General features: G+C 47.6%; 10 protein-coding genes across 12 annotated transcripts; 6 read left to right on the top strand and 4 right to left on the bottom strand.

Moving 5' to 3' along the window:
* The first annotated feature begins 51 nt into the window (after positions 1–51).
* Positions 52–2182, top strand: FVEG_05390 (hypothetical protein). 3 transcript variants are annotated; one of them, XM_018893592.1, is made up of 5 exons: positions 206–241; positions 315–684; positions 737–801; positions 851–1077; positions 1126–2182. In XM_018893592.1, exons 2-5 carry the CDS (start codon positions 325–327, stop codon positions 1542–1544), a joined length of 1071 nt encoding a protein of 356 aa, XP_018750461.1. In that variant the 5' UTR covers positions 206–241; positions 315–324; the 3' UTR covers positions 1545–2182. The 3 variants fall into 3 exon arrangements, with proteins under 3 accessions (XP_018750460.1, XP_018750461.1, XP_018750462.1); XM_018893593.1 differs by having other exon boundaries at positions 225–490; positions 614–684; XM_018893591.1 differs by having other exon boundaries at positions 52–684.
* Positions 1522–3010, bottom strand: FVEG_05389 (4-nitrophenyl phosphatase). Its single transcript, XM_018893590.1, has 4 exons — positions 2705–3010; positions 2631–2652; positions 2516–2584; positions 1522–2466 (listed from the first exon to the last, which is right to left on the bottom strand). Exons 1-4 carry the CDS (start codon positions 2771–2773, stop codon positions 1700–1702), a joined length of 927 nt encoding a protein of 308 aa, XP_018750459.1. The 5' UTR covers positions 2774–3010; the 3' UTR covers positions 1522–1699.
* Positions 3011–3616: 606 nt separating this feature from the next.
* On the top strand, positions 3617–4869 carry FVEG_05388 (hypothetical protein). Its single transcript, XM_018893589.1, has one exon. The coding sequence runs from the start codon at positions 4223–4225 to the stop codon at positions 4583–4585; it is 363 nt and encodes a 120-aa protein (XP_018750458.1). The 5' UTR covers positions 3617–4222; the 3' UTR covers positions 4586–4869.
* FVEG_05387 (hypothetical protein) lies at positions 4664–5614 on the bottom strand. Its single transcript, XM_018893588.1, has 4 exons — positions 5515–5614; positions 5417–5450; positions 5070–5367; positions 4664–5019 (listed from the first exon to the last, which is right to left on the bottom strand). The coding sequence occupies exons 1-4, from the start codon at positions 5568–5570 to the stop codon at positions 4835–4837; spliced, it is 573 nt and encodes a 190-aa protein (XP_018750457.1). The 5' UTR covers positions 5571–5614; the 3' UTR covers positions 4664–4834.
* A 312-nt stretch (positions 5615–5926) lies between these two features.
* Positions 5927–8806, top strand: FVEG_05386 (ATP-dependent DNA helicase 2 subunit 2). Its single transcript, XM_018893587.1, has 7 exons — positions 5927–6650; positions 6695–6755; positions 6802–7317; positions 7368–7759; positions 7810–8021; positions 8075–8538; positions 8586–8806. The coding sequence occupies exons 1-7, from the start codon at positions 6163–6165 to the stop codon at positions 8601–8603; spliced, it is 2151 nt and encodes a 716-aa protein (XP_018750456.1). The 5' UTR covers positions 5927–6162; the 3' UTR covers positions 8604–8806.
* A 71-nt stretch (positions 8807–8877) lies between these two features.
* FVEG_05385 (hypothetical protein) lies at positions 8878–10957 on the top strand. Its single transcript, XM_018893586.1, has 4 exons — positions 8878–9448; positions 9497–9543; positions 9589–10263; positions 10312–10957. Exons 1-4 carry the CDS (start codon positions 9065–9067, stop codon positions 10697–10699), a joined length of 1494 nt encoding a protein of 497 aa, XP_018750455.1. The 5' UTR covers positions 8878–9064; the 3' UTR covers positions 10700–10957.
* Positions 9473–11609, bottom strand: FVEG_05384 (mitochondrial import inner membrane translocase subunit TIM14). Its single transcript, XM_018893585.1, has 3 exons — positions 11494–11609; positions 11313–11440; positions 9473–11262 (listed from the first exon to the last, which is right to left on the bottom strand). Exons 1-3 carry the CDS (start codon positions 11542–11544, stop codon positions 11124–11126), a joined length of 318 nt encoding a protein of 105 aa, XP_018750454.1. The 5' UTR covers positions 11545–11609; the 3' UTR covers positions 9473–11123.
* A 127-nt stretch (positions 11610–11736) lies between these two features.
* FVEG_05383 (50S ribosomal protein L24e) lies at positions 11737–13138 on the top strand. Its single transcript, XM_018893584.1, has 3 exons — positions 11737–11817; positions 11963–12074; positions 12130–13138. The coding sequence occupies exons 1-3, from the start codon at positions 11813–11815 to the stop codon at positions 12673–12675; spliced, it is 663 nt and encodes a 220-aa protein (XP_018750453.1). The 5' UTR covers positions 11737–11812; the 3' UTR covers positions 12676–13138.
* Positions 13139–13195: 57 nt separating this feature from the next.
* FVEG_05382 (hypothetical protein) lies at positions 13196–15972 on the top strand. Its single transcript, XM_018893583.1, has 9 exons — positions 13196–13739; positions 13798–13863; positions 13913–14026; positions 14076–14150; positions 14202–14229; positions 14284–14619; positions 14669–15307; positions 15360–15496; positions 15545–15972. The coding sequence occupies exons 1-9, from the start codon at positions 13545–13547 to the stop codon at positions 15755–15757; spliced, it is 1803 nt and encodes a 600-aa protein (XP_018750452.1). The 5' UTR covers positions 13196–13544; the 3' UTR covers positions 15758–15972.
* Positions 15667–17175, bottom strand: FVEG_05381 (hypothetical protein). The gene is made up of 2 exons (XM_018893582.1): positions 16412–17175; positions 15667–16364 (listed from the first exon to the last, which is right to left on the bottom strand). The coding sequence occupies exons 1-2, from the start codon at positions 16493–16495 to the stop codon at positions 15975–15977; spliced, it is 474 nt and encodes a 157-aa protein (XP_018750451.1). The 5' UTR covers positions 16496–17175; the 3' UTR covers positions 15667–15974.
* Between the last annotated feature and the right edge of the window lie 1252 nt (positions 17176–18427).

Here is an 18427-nt window from a genome sequence, read left to right as displayed (position 1 = left end):
TTGACGTTGAAAATTGAGTTCCAGCTCCGGAATTAAGCCTCTTCAGTGGCTTACAGGCGGATAACCACTAGCCACAGCGGCTGAATCCGTTTAATCTAGGGGAGTGTCACCTAGAAGCTTAGTGGTCCCACAGACAAGGCGGGAACCAGGCAACGGGAGGTGTCCTTCCAGGCTCTGGTCTAAAGTAGTTTCCACCTGGAATTGACATCTATGACGCTATTGAAGCTGTGCATCGCTATAAGTAAGTATTAAACCAGCTGTGCTGCTATCATATCGAAGTTTCCAAATCTGAGATCAACCCTCGTCTCATCAAGATCAAGCATCATGTCTCTCCCATTCGTCAAGTCCATTGAGGACTGCGGCGAGTATGCCAAAACAGTCCAACCTTACATTCCGGAGCTCTATGCTCTTCCTCGACAGATTCTTGACAACATTGCCAGTCCTGATGGGCTGAGGCAGATTTATGTTGATACAAACCCTCTCATATCAGGCTTTGCCATTTCTATTGCTCTCGGCTTTGTCTTCCTCGTTGTCTCCGAGATCAATAGAAACTACTCTCAAGTTGATCGAATGTGGTCGATTCTCCCAAACTTATACGTCGTCCACCTCTCAGTCTGGGCGCGTCTTGCTGGTATTCCTTCTTCGCGAGTTGACCTTATTGCTGCTGCTACAACCCTTTGGAGTGTATGTGTCCTCAAATCTCATTCGTTCAGTCATCGCTAATGCTATGTAACAGTGCCGCTTAACATATAATTACTGGCGTAAGGGGGGTTACAATAAAGGATCTGAAGATTATCGATGGTAAGTAGATCGTCCACTCATAACTCTTCAGTCAGCTCATATCATGCAGGGCTATTCTACAGCAATATGTGCCCCGATTTGTCTGGTTCCTCTTTAACGTCACCTTCATTTCTTTCTACCAGAGCGTTCTGCTCTTCAGCTTCTCATGCGTGCCTGCGTATGCCATTCTCTGTTCTACCAAGTTCGAGCAGGATGTGACCTCTGCCGATATTGTCTTTGCTCTGATCATGGTCGGTCTCGTCTACAGCGAGTGGGTTAGCGATGGTCAGCAGTGGGGTGAGTATTTCGTGTGCTTTGATGTTTAGCAGCCTAACCATTGCATAGACTACCACGCGGCCAAGCATCAGTACCAGGCCGAGGCCAAGGTCCCCAAGCAGTTCAAGTACTCCCAAGCGGAGCTTGACCGTGGCTTCAACACTTCTGGCCTCTGGGCTTACAGCAGACATCCCAACTTTGCTGCAGAGCAAATGATTTGGTTTGTGCTATACCAGTGGAGTTGCTTCGCAACCAAGAACATGTACAGCTACACTTTCACCGGCGCTGCTGCCTTGATCCTCCTCTTCCAGGGTTCAACTTGGCTCACTGAGCTCATCACAGCTGGTAAGTATACTGAGTATCCCTCATACCAGGAACAGGTTGGCATGTTTTTGCCCAAGTCCCTTACCCCCTACAAGACTCCTGGGCCAAAGATCATTCGGACTAGCGATATTGCTAAGAGGATGGAGAATAAGAAGCAAGCTTAAGTTTGCGCCTAGATACATTGCCTATTGCCCTTTAGTCAAGAGCGCTGACTGCGGGGTTTTGGCCAGCATAAGGCAATGTCCAATTTCATCATAGTCTAGGTAGAGGATTCAGTTGCATAGTTAGTCTATACTCTATATCATGGTCTATCGTCTGTCTACTGCTTCTCTGCCAGTCTAAGATCGCTGAACTTGTCAGCGTAATGAGAGGGCACAGCAATGGCATCGGCCTTCTCCCAGTCTTCCTTCTTGTTCACACCAGTCAGGACATGCAGGGTTCCACCTAGTCGTCCCTCGATGCCGAACTTAATATCAGTGTTGAGTCGGTCACCAACCATACAAGTTCGAGAGCGATCGAGCTGGAACTTGCCCTCAACAGCGTCCATCATAGCTTGACTAGGCTTACCGAGGGCCAGGGGTTGCTTTCCTGTGGCGTGAACCACAGGAATATGGCAGGATCCAGCTCCGAGGAAGAAATCGTGGTGCATCGGCAAGGTTGAGTCGACGTTGGTAGCAAGGAAGATAGCTCCCCGCTTGATGTAGTGCATGGCATGGGCATACTTTAGGTAGTTTACGTGATAATCAAGACCGCAGAGAACTACTCCGACCTCGGGGTCAAGTAGTGAGCCATCAGCAATACCCTTGAAATCGTCATTTGTGATGTCTCGTCGGAACGCTTCATCTGTGCCTCCGATATGAGGAACACCTTCAGAATCAAGTTCGTGCTCGATCCCAGCTTCTCCGATAATGAAGACCTTGCGCTTGTTCTCGGGTAGCTTCAAGATGCGTGAGATGTAGATCGCAGCAGAGTAGCTTGAACCGAACACATCATCCTTCTCACTAGGGATACCAAGGTTGGTGAGTTTATTTAGGTATTCATCACGAGACTTTGTTGAGTTGTTCGTCACGAAAACTGTTCTCTTTCCTGTGTCGATGTAAGCCTCATTTTCAGATCGTGAGGATAGTAAGCGAACCCTTTGATCTTAGATATTTGATGGTCTCAGGGACTCCTTCATACACATGATCACCAGACCATAGGACACCTGGATGAGTCAGTTTCTGGTTCAGCTACAAATCGTGGTTATGTACCATCGCAATCAAGCAGGAAGACCTATTCATCAGTGTCAGTTGAGGCTCGAGAGGTACACGAGTAAATGACTCACGTCGAATTTGTCGATGAACTCGCTAACAGCAGCAGCATCTCCGCTGATGAACTTTGGTGACGATGCCATATTGTGTGTAAAATGGCCAAATGAGGACAATGATTAAATGATCGACAATATGTTCTGTTGGTTGATTCAAGATAGGTCATCAATCATTATCAACAGTCTGACTGACTCGGCCAATTGCTTAGTCATAGCCACTTACTCGTGGAGTTTCTTGTGATGTAATTCTTCGGGAGGTGGAAAGCGTGCGGGTCTACTAATAAAGAAGGTTACCTATCATGGTCGATCATGACGATGTATCCATTTTCTCAATTTATTTAATCGCTGTAGTCTTCTTGTAAGGATCAATGTCGAGTGAATGATATAGGGTAGCATGCCATGAAAATCCAGTCATTTTTGTAGTCTCCCTGATTCACTGTTTATCTTTTTGCTATGTCACTAGAGGAGGTAAGACAATCTAGAATGTTAATACTAATTAATAAGAGACTTGGGTAAGTTTTTACAACCTTGGGGTGCTTCTTCCGTATACATAAGAAGGAGCATCATTTCTTTCTCAATGTCTGGAGTCTTTGCTCTTTGAGGATACCTACGTTAGGCATGCAAAGATAACAACACTGTATCATCTGCATCTCCGACCTCACTTCTGAAGGCACCAAAACCGATTAATTGGTCCAAAGCTACTAAGAGCCGCGAGCCCGTTCCGTGTGGCGACCGAATCTCCAAAATTGAAATATTTCCAGCAACCACTTCATTGACTTTCAACGACCAGAACCGATCTATTATTGGCTCGTCAACTCCGCCCTGAGTAATGGACCACCCTAATCGTCATCGGTGGATTTTCTACAGTTCCACGTTTTTTAATGGAGACTTTTTTCTGACCTGGAGATAACGGGCTACATCCGTCTTCGATTTACCTTGTGAATTTTTTTTTCTTCACTCGCTTGCTCCGAAGCGGCGAGATTAGAGTCTCCTTACTCGTCAGCTGGACTTACAGACCGACAAACGTAACCGAATCCGTGGAATACAACATCCATTCACCGCTCTACTCTCCCTGCCCTGGCTGCCTGGTTGCTTCCGTATCAGAGAGTGGCGCCCGTGCCCGTGGACCCTGAAGCTAGGAGACTCTAAGGGTCCCACAGCATTTCTGATCGACGACAGGAGTTTCCACTTGGTTCAGAAAGAGAAAGAATTGATAACAGACCCAGATGGATACCTACGTAATTATAAATATCTACAAAAACCGTGTCGAGCTGCCTTTATCTTGACTCTTGATTTTAAAACTTTTCATCATCTCGTATAATTTGTGCTGTTATTTTGAGCAAACAAGTGCAAAGTATCCTCCGAAACCAGTCACAAGACCTCGTCACGATATCACAGCTATCAGGATATCTATCCCCTAAAAACTTATATAAAGACTGTCTCACTCAAACGTTTTCTTGACCGCACTCATCACACAAAAATAATTAATGTTTTGAGACCCAAGCCAAATCATATCTCACTCAAATATCTCACAAAATGAATCCCGCCGCGCCAACAACCGCAGCTCCTACCTCTGGCAACGCCAACAGCTACTTTAGCATTCACAAGACACAATCCACAGAGACAACTCCTGTGTCAACCCCTGGATTCAAGAGCGAGGAGTTCGACCAAGCTGGTCACAAGCTTCCTGCCCTCAACCGCGAGTTCCCCAAGCCTACAGAGGAACTCGACATCCAAAGCATGCTTGATCGTCAACCTGGCCGGTGGACCACCAAGGGACAAATCGAGGCCAACCAGCGCCGAGCTCAACATGCCCGCAACGAGGAAGAGATCAAGGCTCAGCGTATGCGAGACTTTGAGAAAGCCAAGGAAGAACTCCGTTCTTCATGGAGGTTCTAAGCCACCTGCCCCAAACTTCACCCATGGAGGACTTTAAAGCTGTATCGGTTTACATAATATGAGAGACCAACTGGCGCATTGTTTTCAGGGCTATACCAAGAGTTCAACGATTTACGACACTACGAATAGACATTAGAGATCGGGGTTGTGCGATTGAGAATACAGGACATATAGATTAGACGGAGAAGAGCATTTGCATTTCTAGCAATTAGAGTTTCAATATGAATTCACTTTTGAATAGTGCAATATTCAAGCTAGGTCTGCAACGGACAGAACACGTCCACCAAGAGTGAAACCGTAACCAACAGCAGCAGCAAAAGTGATGAGGTTGAACAAGGATGAGATACCGTGAAGCATGCCAAACTTCTTGTTCAGGGCCTTCATTTGATCACTTTGAGGTCCATCAGCATACCACTCCTTGCCATCTCGCTTGACTATAAATTATTAGTAGTGTCTCAAATCGACCCCGTGAAGATCAACGCACCTTGCCCACGTCGCTGCTTCATGACTTCGACTGTCAAAGGCAAGAAGACAAGCAGATTGACAGCACCAGTCAAGGCCATTACACTGATAGGTAGCAGGGAGTGCCAGCGGGCAAACTCCGATACCAAGCCAGCAGGACCATTTGACAGACCAATCAATGTGTTTCCGGGATAGGTTAAAGCTAGAACACCGGGCAAGACAGTCTGGAGGCCGAAGTAAATGGGGAAGAGCTTCTGCTGGATGGCAGAGAAGCTAGGACGGTCGACCGTCCTGAACATAACGATACCATTGATGAAGGTCTGCTCGGCTGTTAGAATTGAAATGTTTGTAGCCTTGTAAGATACGTACATGGAAGAAAGTCGTTCCAAGTAGAGTTCCATAGCTGCCGTAGGGTTAGCGATGCTTTTCCTTACTGCAATTGACTTCACAAACTCATAGAAACTTACGTGATGATATGGTAAGGAGCCGGCGAGAAGGCCACCGCCTTTGCTGTGCTTGCCATTGTTGCAATTCCTCACTTGTGAGTGTTTGATGAATTGTATCAGATCTAACTTGCCGAGGCACTGAGGTGTTTCGATAGTCATGATATCACATCTAGTCACGTGATCCTACAAGCTCCATATTGCGTTGCAGTCTCCATGATCTTCATGATCTTCATGATTCAAGAGATCATATGCATGTAGGTAGGTACTGGAGTTTTCTTTTTAATTACCCGGTGCCTGCTCTTCTCTTGCATTTCTGGTGGCTTAATAGACTCATCCAAATAACGGTGTTCTATCAGGCATCAGTTGCACGTGATCTCGCGCGTCTTGTCGTGAGAGGGTCGGCAGGAGCTTTGACCCGTCAGACGCGATGGGTCACCAGCCTTAGTACATCTTGGGTTTGTTCTGCCTAACGATTACAAGGATTCGTTGTGAGACGTTTCTTTTGGTTGCCATTCATTCAAAAGCGCGACTGGCCTTATAAAAGTGTCTCTCCCTCTTTTTGAGTTCCTTTCATTCTAGCGAGATTTGATTGACTTCAAACTCTTGACCCCGTCTTCTGTATCTGACATTCTTTCCGTATCAAAGGGTTTCATACAAACCATCTCCACCATGGCTGAGAAGGAAGCGACCGTTTTCATATTGGACCTTGGGTCGACTATGGCCCAAACTCACAGTGGAAGATCAGAATCTGATCTAGAATACAGTATGCAATACGTATGGGACAAAATCATAGACATCGTGGCAGCAAACAGGAAAACGCTATGCGTTGGCGTGTTGGGCCTGAGGACAGATGAGACTGACAACAAGCTACAAGACGATGATGGGTATGAGAACATCGCAGTATTGCAGGAGCTGGGACCGATGACAATGTCTTCTCTGAGGAATCTTCAATCACTTGTCAAGCCGAGCAATACGTGGTCTGGAGATGCTGTTTCAGCCATTGTGTTGGCTGTTGATATGATCGATACATTCACAAAGAAGCTCAAGTGGACCAGAAAAATCTTCTTGGTCACGGACGGCCAAGGTCCAATGGATACGGATGACTTGGGTGACATTTCTAAGAAGATGAATGATTCCAACATCCAGCTCACTGTCCTGTAAGTTAAATGGAAATCTTGACGACTCTTTTAACATGATACAGGGGAGTAGACTTTGATGACTCGGAATATGGCTTCAAGGAAGAGGATAAGCCGAGCACAAAGGTTAGTATGACGAGACGCAGTGGGGACTATAGCTAAAAGTTCACAGAAAGAGAATGAGCAAGCATTGAGATCGCTTGTCAATGACTGTCAAGATGGAGTTATTGCGAACATTACAGAGGCCATCGATGAGTTAGATACCCCACGAATCAAGGCAGTGAAGCCTTACAAGACTTATGATGGTCCTCTTACCCTCGGAGACCCCGAAAAATTTCCTGCCGCGTTGAACATCAACGTGGAAAGATATTTCAAGACGAAGCTGGCGCGACCTTTGACTGCAAGCACAGTCGTTGTCAAGTCAGAAGGTGCACCGGATTCTGGACCCACGCAAGTTGATGCTGACAATATGGAGGGAATTGAGTTCTCTGCTGTGAAGCAAGCTCGTTCTTACAAAGTCAATGACCCAGATGCACCAGGAGGAAAACGAGACGTTGAGTTTGATGATCTTGCCAAGGGCTATGAATATGGCCGAACTGCAGTGCATATCAGCGAGTCGGAATACAACATCACCAAGCTTGATACACAAAAGAGCTTTTCAATCGTTGGCTTCATTCCATGCTCCAAGGTACGCCTATCACCGGATATCCTGTCCTTTATAGTGCTGATGGACTCCAGTACGAGCCTTTCCTTAACCTCGGCGAGACTTGCGTGACAGTCGCGCGTAAGTTCGACGCCAAATCTGCTCTGGCCCTTTCGTCCCTTGTATGGGCCCTCTCGGAGCTTGAGTCTTATGCAATCGCCCGAATTGTGACCAAAGATGGCAAAGACCCATTGTTGGTATTGCTCGCACCTGGCGTGGAGCCAGACATGGAATGCTTGTACGATATTCCGCTACCATTTGCAGAAGACATCCGAAGCTACCAGTTTCCTCCTTTGGACAAGGTGATCACGGTTACTGGCCAGACCCTTACAACACACAGGCTATTGCCCACAGATGAGCTACGCGATGCGATGAGCGACTATGTCGATGCAATGGACCTGTCGACATACGGATTAGATGACAAGGGGTATGTTCCGTGCTAGGTATCTTGGACCTTTTGGCAACTGACTCCCGTAGCGAAACAGATGAATATGTCTCCATTGACGAGACTTTCAACCCTACAGTTCACAGGGTAAACCATGCTGTGAAATCACGAGCACTGCACCCAGACAGACCAGTCCCAGATGTTCCTTCCATTTTGTTGCGATTTTCTCACCCGACTGAAGATCTGATTGAAACAGTTCAGAGGAAGGTGGATGCTCTTATTGAAGCAGCAGATGTCAAGAAAGGTTTGCTATAGCCCCTTTAGTGATTGCGTGCCATGGCTAACAAAAGGCACCAGTTCCGCCCAAGGCCAAAGGAAAACGTGGCCGAGAAACCGTCAAACCCATTTCTGGTCTCGATGTGGATGCTCTACTGGGCGAAGAGGAGAAGGGCGACATTAGCCTTGATAACGCAGTACCCGAGTTCAAGCAGATGCTTGCTGCAACTGAGGAGCTTTCTCAAATCGAAGAGGCAGCAAAACAGATGGGCGCAATCATCTCTACGTTTGTCACGGAGAGCTTCGGCGATGCCAAATATCAACGTGCTCTTGAATGTCTTGGCGTCATGAGGGAGGAACTCATCAACCTCGAAGAACCAGGCCTGTACAACACTTTCATGCAAGACATGAAGAAGCAGCTAATCTCCGGAGCACTTGGAGGCGACAGACGAGACTTCTGGTTTAAGGTCCGATGGGGTCGTCTTGGCCTCATTGATAAGCAGCAGTCAGAGGTGTCCGATGTGTCACAAGAAGATGCAGACGAGGTACGTTCTTCGAATCAGACGGTGTAATATGCACTGACATTGAACAGTTCTACAAATTAAAGTAAGGTAGTCTTGTAAGTGCAAATGTATCTATTGTTTGTAAAAGGAGTGGGCGTTTGTGTGCCAATGTATTGATTGGCTGATGTGAGGTTTATCCTTCTCATGTAACGGGCCGTGTGCAAGCAGTGGCATTTCATCTACCACCTGCCTAACGAGTTTCTGTTTGACTTAATAAAACCTTCTACTTACTTTTAATACCTTTTCGGAGTGAATCATAGGGCCTTGGGCGCAAAAATCGAGACTGTGCTTTTCGCTGCCTTTTTTTTATACCTACCCCTTCGTATTTCCTTCCTTCTAACGCCACCGTCTTTCAACCTTCACCACATCCATCCTTCACTTTAACTCATCAGCACCACCATCTCTCCATTTCCATCTCACAACAACATTATTCAACACTGCTCCTCTAGTTGAACTCTCACTATTTCTTCTTTGATTTTTAATTTCATTCCTTCTATTTTCATCTGACATGTCGGTTCTTGATGCCCAGCTAGCCAAACTGCAGCTACTTCTAGGCAACGGTGTGAAGCTGGAGGAGAGACCGAGAGACCAAGAAGAGGACTACGACGAAACTTCAGACAACTCAGTCGGCGAGGGAGCTGACAACAACTACGCCGAGATGATGGAGCGTCAGAGACAAGCTACCAGAGAACAGATCTCTCAAACTATTCAGCAACAAGAGGTCAACACTTATGCTGCCAGACGGCTCGAACTTGCCGAGAAGAAGAAAAAGGCATTTGATAACTCCAAGTTTCGCATCTTTCAGTCGGTCTCCAAGGACTTCACCTTCTGCCCATTCAAAGTTGTGGTCTCGTATCCTGAACGCTTCGTGGGCAAGGCCAACAAGCCTCGTGTACGTATTACTGTTTTAACAACTCCCCGCAAGCTCACCATTCTACAGACAAAGCCATTTTTCACCAGAATCCTCTTCGAGAAAACCTGGGACTTGTAGGTCAATCTGATCAATGCTATGTATAGTGCTAACTTGACAAGCTTCTATCTTCATAATCCAGAGGAGCCGGCTAGAGACCCCTACCTTTTGATTCCAACAGCTCAGTTCGAAGTCTTCCTTGAAGAAATCAACCTCGAGCTCGACACTTCACTCAAGATCCCCCCCGGAGTGAACATGGAAAAGTTCTACCTCAAATTCGGCGAACATGGTACCCCACGCCCTCGATACTTGAAACGATCGGAGGAAGAGACATCTCTAGATGCTCGGCCATGGCCCGCTATTGACCAAGATGACATCAAAGGCTTCAAGGCGGCCACTCCAAAACAGCAACTGGCCTGGAAAGCAAAGTTTCGAATTGTCAAATCTGGGTTTCCACCCAGAAACAGGTCAGATCCTGACAAGGCAGCAAGAAAGAAGAGCCACCGAGAGCGAATGCTTCGCAACACCCAGAGATGTCTTGGTCTTCTAGGAGATCCCGATGGCTATGACGTTGTTTTCATTTGCGTCGATGTTGAGGCCATTGAAAGAAAACCCAACCCCGTCTCTGAAATTGGTATCGCTATCCTCGACACACGAGACACCGAAGGCGTCGATCCTAAGATTGTCGGCCGTGGCTGGTGGCCCCTAATCAAGACTCACCATCTTCGAGTCTATGAGTTTGCTGGTTTGCGAAACTACCAGTTCGTCAAGGGATGCCCTGACGATTTTGACTTTGGGTAAGGACGTCGTCTTTAGACTCCAACAAGCTACTAACTGTAACACAGGACGAGCATATTCCCAACAAATGCAACAGTTGCAGACTCCATCATGGAAATTTTCAACCCTTGGCTTAACGATCAACGAAACATCGTCATCGTTGGACATGATGTGAAACAGGACATCGCCTACTTCACTGAATTGGGCTTAGACCTAAGATTCCTCGGGGGGCTGGCAGAACCGGTGGACACTCAGGACATTCACCAAGCCTGGCGTGGTTCAACCAATGGACGAAGTCTCGGGGCCGTACTGAACGATCTTGATATCGCCCATAAGCACCTGCACAATGCAGGAAACGACGCGCACTACACACTTTGTGCCATGCTTGGTATTGCACTGGAAGACTTTCGGAAGGAAGAAGAGTTGAGCAATAAGATGCTCAACAAGGTTGACTGAAGGATGTTTTCGAAACTCGGAGTGATGGAAGACATGCATCCCGAAAATGCTCCAGGTGAGCAAGTTGGCAATTCCCAGAACGAAATGGGACCTGAAAGAGGGTAGATGATATTTCGAGACAGATGTAAAGTAACATCAGAACAAACAAAAACAGGGGTGAGAAGAGAACGGGTCTTTAGGACCCTTTATTCATACAGCGTCGAGCCTTGATAGCTTTTAACAAAGGCATATACCTTCACCTTGCTCCAAAGAGCTTCCTCTAAACCCAACAAACGCCATCGCTATGGAAACAAGTAGTGTACAATATACACACGCGGCAAGACGCCCACGCTTAGACCCAGCCATTGATGATTCTGATAACAGCTTCGGCGACTGGTTCGTGAATCGAATACCGAACTTGGGGGAGTAATTTTCATGATCGTAATTAACTGTTCTTGTCCAAGAACTCCTTGGCCTCGTTGACTTTGGTCGCAAGGTAGGGGCTGCCACCTCGATCGGGATGGTTGAGAAGCATGAGAGTTCGGTGAGCCTTTCGGACCTTGTCCTTGGTGACAGCTCGCTCGCTAGAAGATGTTAGTGGGCTGGGTATGAGAAGAAGAGGACTGCGACGTACTTGAGAGACAGGATCAGAGTAGCCTCCTTCTTGGTCATCTTGGGCTCAAAACCGCCCTTGTAGAAGGCCTTGCCCATGGCTCCAACGCCGCCTCGAGATCGCCTCCATGCGACAAGTCCAGCCCGGCCCTGTAAGAGATATTAGTACCCGTAGTCACTGCCTGGAACCACTTCAAACATACCAAAAAGGCCGCGACGGCAGCACCAGCACCTATAGCCATAACAGAAGCCATTTTGTAGAGTGATTGCGATTGACAACAAGTTCAGTGACGCAGAGTTATTCGGAACTCGAGATCGGAGCCACTTGATTTTTCCAGCCGGCGCGGACCGGAGGTAGAGGGGCGCGGGGACAAAAGTTTGTCCGGGATGCAACTGTTATCGATAAGACAGTTTGAGCAAAAAGTTTTTTGACTGACCGCGGAAAAGAGAAGGCTGTTCAAACCAGTGGGGTGGAAGTTGAATTGAAGTTGTTTTGGTCTTTCAGACCACCACCCAGGCAAAATGAGGTATGTCTTTATTGCTGAAGGGTTTTATATCGGGTGTTCGCTCTTGCAAAGGTGGAATGCTTGAAGTTCGCTCCCTGTGAGCGCGAGCATCTGTCATATAGCGACTCAAGCTCTACCATGAACTTTCTCTAACAAAATGCTTTAGAATCGAAACCTGTTACTTTTGCAGTCGCCCTGCTTATCCCAGCAAGGGAATCACCTTTGTGCGAAACGATGCTAGAGTCTTTCGCTTCTGTCGCAGCAAATGTCACAAGAACGTACGTCTACACATCTCAACCTACCAAAGATCTCGCCGCTGATACAGTTTTACAGTTCAAGATGAAGCGTAACCCTCGCAAGCTGAAGTGGACAAAGGCTTTCCGCAAGGCCGCCGGCAAGGAGATGACTGTCGACTCAACACTGCAGTTCGCCGCCCGCCGCAACGTTCCCGTTCGCTACGACCGAGACCTCATGGCCAAGACCCTCAAGGCTATGGAGCGTGTGTCCGAGATCCGCCAACGCCGTGAGCGCGTCTTCTACAAGAAGCGCATGGCTGGCAAGCGTGAGCGTGAGCTTGCCCTCGCCCGCAAGCTGGTCGCTGAGAACGAGCACCTCCTGCCCCGCATGCGCGGCAGCGAGAAGAAGCGCTTGCGCGATCTGGGCATGACTGAGGAGGAGATCGAGGAGATGGAGCCTGACCGTGAGAAGACCAAGGCCTTCGGCGGCGAGAAGAAGAAGGTCGCCATTGCGCTCGAGGTTGACGAAGATGACGATGACGATGAGGAGGGCGACAGCGGCATGTTCGACGATGAAGACGATGAGGACGAGGATGGTGATGAGGACGATGAGATGGATGATATCGATATGGATGCCTATTGAGTGGGAAAAGTCATGGGGGAAAGAATCCGAAAGAGAAAAGTTTTACATGGCAGAGACAGCGAGAGGTCTACGAGACAGGGCGTTATGGGTGTTTTTGATTCGAAGGCATACCACGGCGTTGGGATACTATAGAAAAGCCATTTTTCTTCGTCATGAGTTACACACCGACACCAATTGATTTGCGATGTGACTTTGGCGGGAATGATTGATGTTCCAGTATCCCAAGCCTTAGAAGCCCAAGTTGTTCTTTATCGTTGCCGCTCTACACACTTTTGACCAAACACTGTTGGTTCCGAAGCTTTTCAGACGGGAGTAGGAATGATTGGACAGTTATTTTATCTAAGACCAACCGTTGAGGAGAAAAACAGCTGCTGAGCCGGAACGTGCGGGGAACTAGGTAGATTAGGAAGACATTGAAGATCAAGAATGAGATCTCATGACCCATGCCAAATTAGGTGATTGGAATAAACTGCCGTCTGATAGGACGACGTAAGCAGAACTCTGAGCGTCGCAGTTGCAAGGAGAAGCCTAGCAGAGGCCCTAGACAGACTCTCAAGGCGGGCTGAAAGGCCATGTTTTACTTTGCTGGGTTAGTAGCATGCTCGCCCGGCTGACGATCTCTTATCGAGCCGCTGCATGTCTTGGGCAAAAGGCTTTAATTCGTAACTGGGAGGTGTCCAACCGACACAAGTCAAGGGTCCAATTCCTTCTTCTCTGCCCTTTTTGTTTTCCTTGGTTTTATCTCTACATCTATTCTTTTTCTCTTCTGTGATTTTTGCGTTTGCGAGTAGTGTTTTGTATTCTTGATTTGCTTGAAGCGAGTAACCTTGAATGATCTGACCGTGCTCTGGCTGGCTGGCTTTGTTACTATGAGTGAAAAGGCGACCGTAGAGGCAACGCCTCTCATACGAGGACGACTTCAACAACGACCACGAAAGTCACATCATTCCACCATCTTAGGCCTTTTGGCCGCTGTTTGTCTTGTCACATTCTTCCACCGCCGACCTTTTCCTTACCCAGTGAACATAGAGGATCCAGCAGACAAGCCATGGACTTGGAGCGATGTAAGCATACGTAAACTATGGATAAGATATCTAAAAGGCAGACTAACAAAGAAAATAGGTCGAGCCAAGCCGAAAACTTCATTGGGAACCGTGCTATGAGAACTTTGAGTGTGCAAGACTTGACGTTGGTAATTCACCATTTCTTGCTGTTGTATATACTGACTTGGACATAGGTCCCAATGGACTGGCTTGCGCCCTCGGACGATAAGAGAGTTGTCCTTGGTGTTATCAAGCTACCGGCCAAGACAAATGACAACCCTGTTTCTCCGCTCTTTGTGAATCCTGGAGTATGATGTCTTTGTCCCTGAGGCTTCTGGAGCTGACTTATGGACGTAGGGACCTGGCGGATCGGGAGTTAACTTTGTAAGAAAAGAGGGACATATCCTGCAAGCAGCTGTCGGTAACAACCATGTAAGTTGAAAAGTCGGAAACTCTGGTCAAGCTTTATGTTTATAATTCCAGGACGTTATCAGCTTCGATCCTCGTGGAGGTGAGTTATACCAGTCCTTACCAAGCACCGCTGTTATCACCTAACACTTCACAGTCGGCGTCTCTACACCTCGAGTTGAATGCTGGGGCTCTTCTCAAAAGAGAAAGCTATGGAGTCTCCAAGACACACCCGTTGCCGACGAACACCCAGGTCTTATCTACGATGCCTATGCCCGAGCATCTGCCTACTCGGGAACTTGTGAGCAGGCTATGGAGGAAACTGGTCTTCTGCCGTTCCTCGGTAGTGCATCCATCGCTCGAGACATGCTAGAGATTCTTGACAAGACAGGTAGTGAGAAGCTACGATACTGGGGATTCAGCTATGGCACTATTCTTGGTGGCGTTTTTGCTGGACTATACCCTGAGCGTGTTGAGAGACTGGTCAGCGATGGTAAGTTTACGATATATATGCCATTGCAGTTCTGACTGACTTGAGCCAGGAAACGTTGACTATCACGACTGGTTCAACTTGGATCACGGCAACTTTGTCTCTGACACAGATATGATCTTCGATGGATTCGACAAAGCGTGCCATAAATCCGGGCCCCTCAAATGTGCCTTCTATGCAGACTCGCCAAAAGCAATTGAGGAACGTCGAAGCAATCTCCTCGCCCATCTCAAAAAGTCGCCTGTTCTCGTTCCAGCCTGGACTCACGATTCTGGCCCTGAACTACCTCTCCTCGTCACCTATTCCCATATTCAACGCCTTATCCAAACATCCATTTATTCTCCGCTAAAGAAGTTCCCTCAACTTGCTCGTGTATTCGCTTCCTTAGAGCAGGGCGATGGAATCCCCTATTATGAGATGGTCATGGAGGGTAAAAACAAGAGCCTCAATGGAGATATGTGCGAACTGGGGGAAACTCCTGCAACCATGCCCCTCGAGACCTCTATGGGGCTTGACGCTTTCCCTGCTATCATGTGTCTGGACTCGAAGCCTGTGACAGAAACACCACAGGAGATTGCAGAATATTTCGACAGAATCACACACAAGAGTCGTTGGGCGGGGGCAGTCAACTCCAATTTCCGAGTGTCCTGTGTTGGAAGAAAGACAAGACCAAAGTGGAAGTTTACAGATGGTGAATCACCACTAATACCCACGATAGGAGATATGAGACTAACTTTGAGAAGCCGACTTTAGGGGTGATACAGCCCATCCAATTCTATACATTGGCAATATGGCAGATAACGTGACGCCTTTGCAGAGTGCGTTTAACAACTCTGCCAAATTCCCCAGCTCAGTTGTCCTCAAGCAGAACTCCTACGGTGTAAGTCTCATCCTATTTCTGTGTCACTCTGTCTAACTTCAGCCAAAGCATTGTTCGCTGGCGGCGCCTTCAGCATGCTCCCTTACCTATATCCGAGAATACTTCCAGAAGGGCACATTGCCTCCTGCTGGTGCCGAGTGTGATTCCGATTATGACCTTTTCGAGATGCCTGGGTTGGAAGAAGATGTGACTGGTTTGGATGAGCTCAGGTCGATTGCGCTCAAGCTGTCAAAGGAGGTTGAGCTTCCCAAGGCCTTCTGAGAAGGTAATGGTTTCCTTGCCCTCAGACTTACGAGCCTCGGGAAGGTTCAGTGAAACGAGATGAAGCATTAGTTCTCTCAAGCGGAGAGTTGTGGGCATGACTAGAAAGATATGAAAGACGCGAGATTTAAATCAAGAAAGTAACTAGTAAGATCAACCCATATAGCTCTAAGCCTTCTAACCCCAATCCCAAACGTCCCGCTGTCATTGTCAAGCCTTATTGTTCGTTATGCTTAACATGATGTCCGTGATGGGCCTTTTCGGGCATTCTTAGACCCTGATCAACCTCCTCCTTCACCTTCTTGGCCAATTGCTCACCTCTCAATCTTTCTTCTTCTCTCATCCTCTCCTCTTCTTCAAACGAAATAGCATGCTTCCAGTTTCCGGCTCCACCTCTGCCACCAAGTCCACCCCTCGCAACGTGATTCTTCTTGAGGCTTGCATTCACAGCAGCCGCTGTCTTCTGAGCCATCTCGTCTTGCTCTTTGGCATCTGGTAGTTCCTCTGGATTGACGTAATTGCCGAAGCCACCACGGCCAGCTCGTGATGGACCGTTGACGGATGGCTGGGCCTCTTCTGTGGCTAGGTTCTGTGCTTCAAGATCGGCCTGAGAGTGTGAGATACTGAGCAGATGATTGAGCAAGGTCAGCTTACGTGGGCGGCATCATCAGGTTTGCTTGATACGAAATTGCCGGCACCACCCCGACCGACTTTGCGATATACGTCCTGATCAGGCATTTTGTGATGTTGTTTAGATTGTGTGAGGCTTAGATACGCGCGTCGATTGCTCGGAAACTATGTGGTCGCAGTAACAACAGATTTGGCTTTTACTCTCCAAAAGAAAAGAAAAAGCATAGAACCAAGTATTTCCCTCACTCTTTAAGTCTCACAAATCATTAAAAATACAGTTGTCACTACGCCACTGGCCAGCGTGGGGGGTGGTCTTGTAAGGTACAGTTCTGTTACAAGTGGCCTCAGAAGTGTTACGCATCTCGCTATCTTGACTCTCTTTTCCGTGTGTCAACGCATTTGGACATGGGAAAGGCTCCAGCGCCCGCCGGAAATTCGAAACTAACGTTGTTTTAATTAATCTGGGGTACATGAGCTAGGCTGTAGATCTTGCGGCGCGGCTATGTTCCGTCTCCTGTGTGTGACTGCCTTAAATACAGGCAGAAAACAAGATATTATAATAATTATTTGTTTTCAGGATATGTTTATCTTTGCTGATTAACACGAGATGTCTCTGGAAAAGCCTCTGATTTCGCTGCTGTGGCTGATGAGCGAGTTGATGTCATGATCGGCGTCTCTCCAGGAACAGGGCAGATATCAGGTATGAAGGCTTCTGCCACAGATTTTGGACTTTCGCCGTTGCCGGCCAGAAATACAAGAATGTTTAAGACCAAAATCCTCTGTAGGTCGTTCACTGAAGTACAGAAGCTTCTTACAATACCCTCACGCTTTCACAAGACAAAAAGGTGCTCTGACAATTCGAAGCTAGGGCTCCGATATCGGCAATGACTGTTCGTCACCAATTTATGACTATACTTGCGAAACTACAGGCCACAGACCTTATTTGCTGACGAAACTTACAGTGAATTGCAAATGATAATCTTTTTGAGCTCATATCTTCAGATTAGCACGCCATGACTTGCCTGAATTTGCATTTTAGGGCAATACGTGGCCTCCATCCATAGAATCCAGTCAAGCCTCGTCAACAACTTAACTTACAGCCAACAATAGTCAAGCCACAGAGCTTAATTAGTAAGAAAAAGGTTATCGCGTTTCTGGAATAAGAATCAAAGAACCAAGGAATTCGGGTACCCGTCGTAGGGCTCATCGTAGGGCTCGTCGCCGAGGCAGGGTCCCCTCCCAACATTCCTTCGTCCCATGTTCTAAACTGGCCGAGCCCGATAAGCATTGCTGATCTACGGGAGTTGGCAGACTAGACCATGGCATTGGGAACGTCTGTAGCAGTTAATGGTTGATCACAGTGATGGGAATCCTTGTCATGTCTTCGTGTTGGGCCGGATGTGAGGGAGATCCAAAAGACAATGATATGATTCCACGTGGACGGAGCTTCCATGTCATGCAGGAACAGCTCAGGAACATAATAACCCTCAACATGCCTACGTTGCCCTTGATTCTTGTAACATGTCAAGTAGCATCGTCCAGGCATCCTTCAAACACTCTCTGTCAGTGTTCCAGTATTAGACTGAGGCATGAATTTCCCCATTCTTATCAAGATGGATACTGAGAGGAATATCCACATTCTCATTAGAATCCCTGCTGTGATGCAAGTGTTAAAGCACGCACACCCCTGTGTGTATGGTCGACGCTATATGTGCGAGTCCCGCTCAACCATATCCATATCAGCGGCCGCGTCGTGATAGAGGGGTAACAGTAGGTAAATCCAGTGAAGGCGGGGGAAGCCTCGGCGACAGTACAGGACAGCAAATAGGTTCTCACAGAGACGGAGCTTCGGGCTTCACTGCCGCTCTGAACCGACAGCAATAGGCGGCATCATGTTCTAAGTGCCGGTGGTACGAGTTAAGCCGCGGTACGGTATGTGCTGTACAAATCGGCTGTCTGTTGTCCGTGACCGCCGTACCGTACCGTGCAGCACTGAGTACGCTGAGTTCCCTTACATAGGAGTGGATTCAAAGGTCCGAA

The sequence above is a fragment of the Fusarium verticillioides genome, chromosome 3 (assembly GCF_000149555.1).
Source record: "Fusarium verticillioides 7600 chromosome 3, whole genome shotgun sequence".
NCBI lineage: Eukaryota > Fungi > Ascomycota > Sordariomycetes > Hypocreales > Nectriaceae > Fusarium > Fusarium verticillioides.
This window is presented reverse-complemented; position numbering and strand designations above follow the sequence as displayed.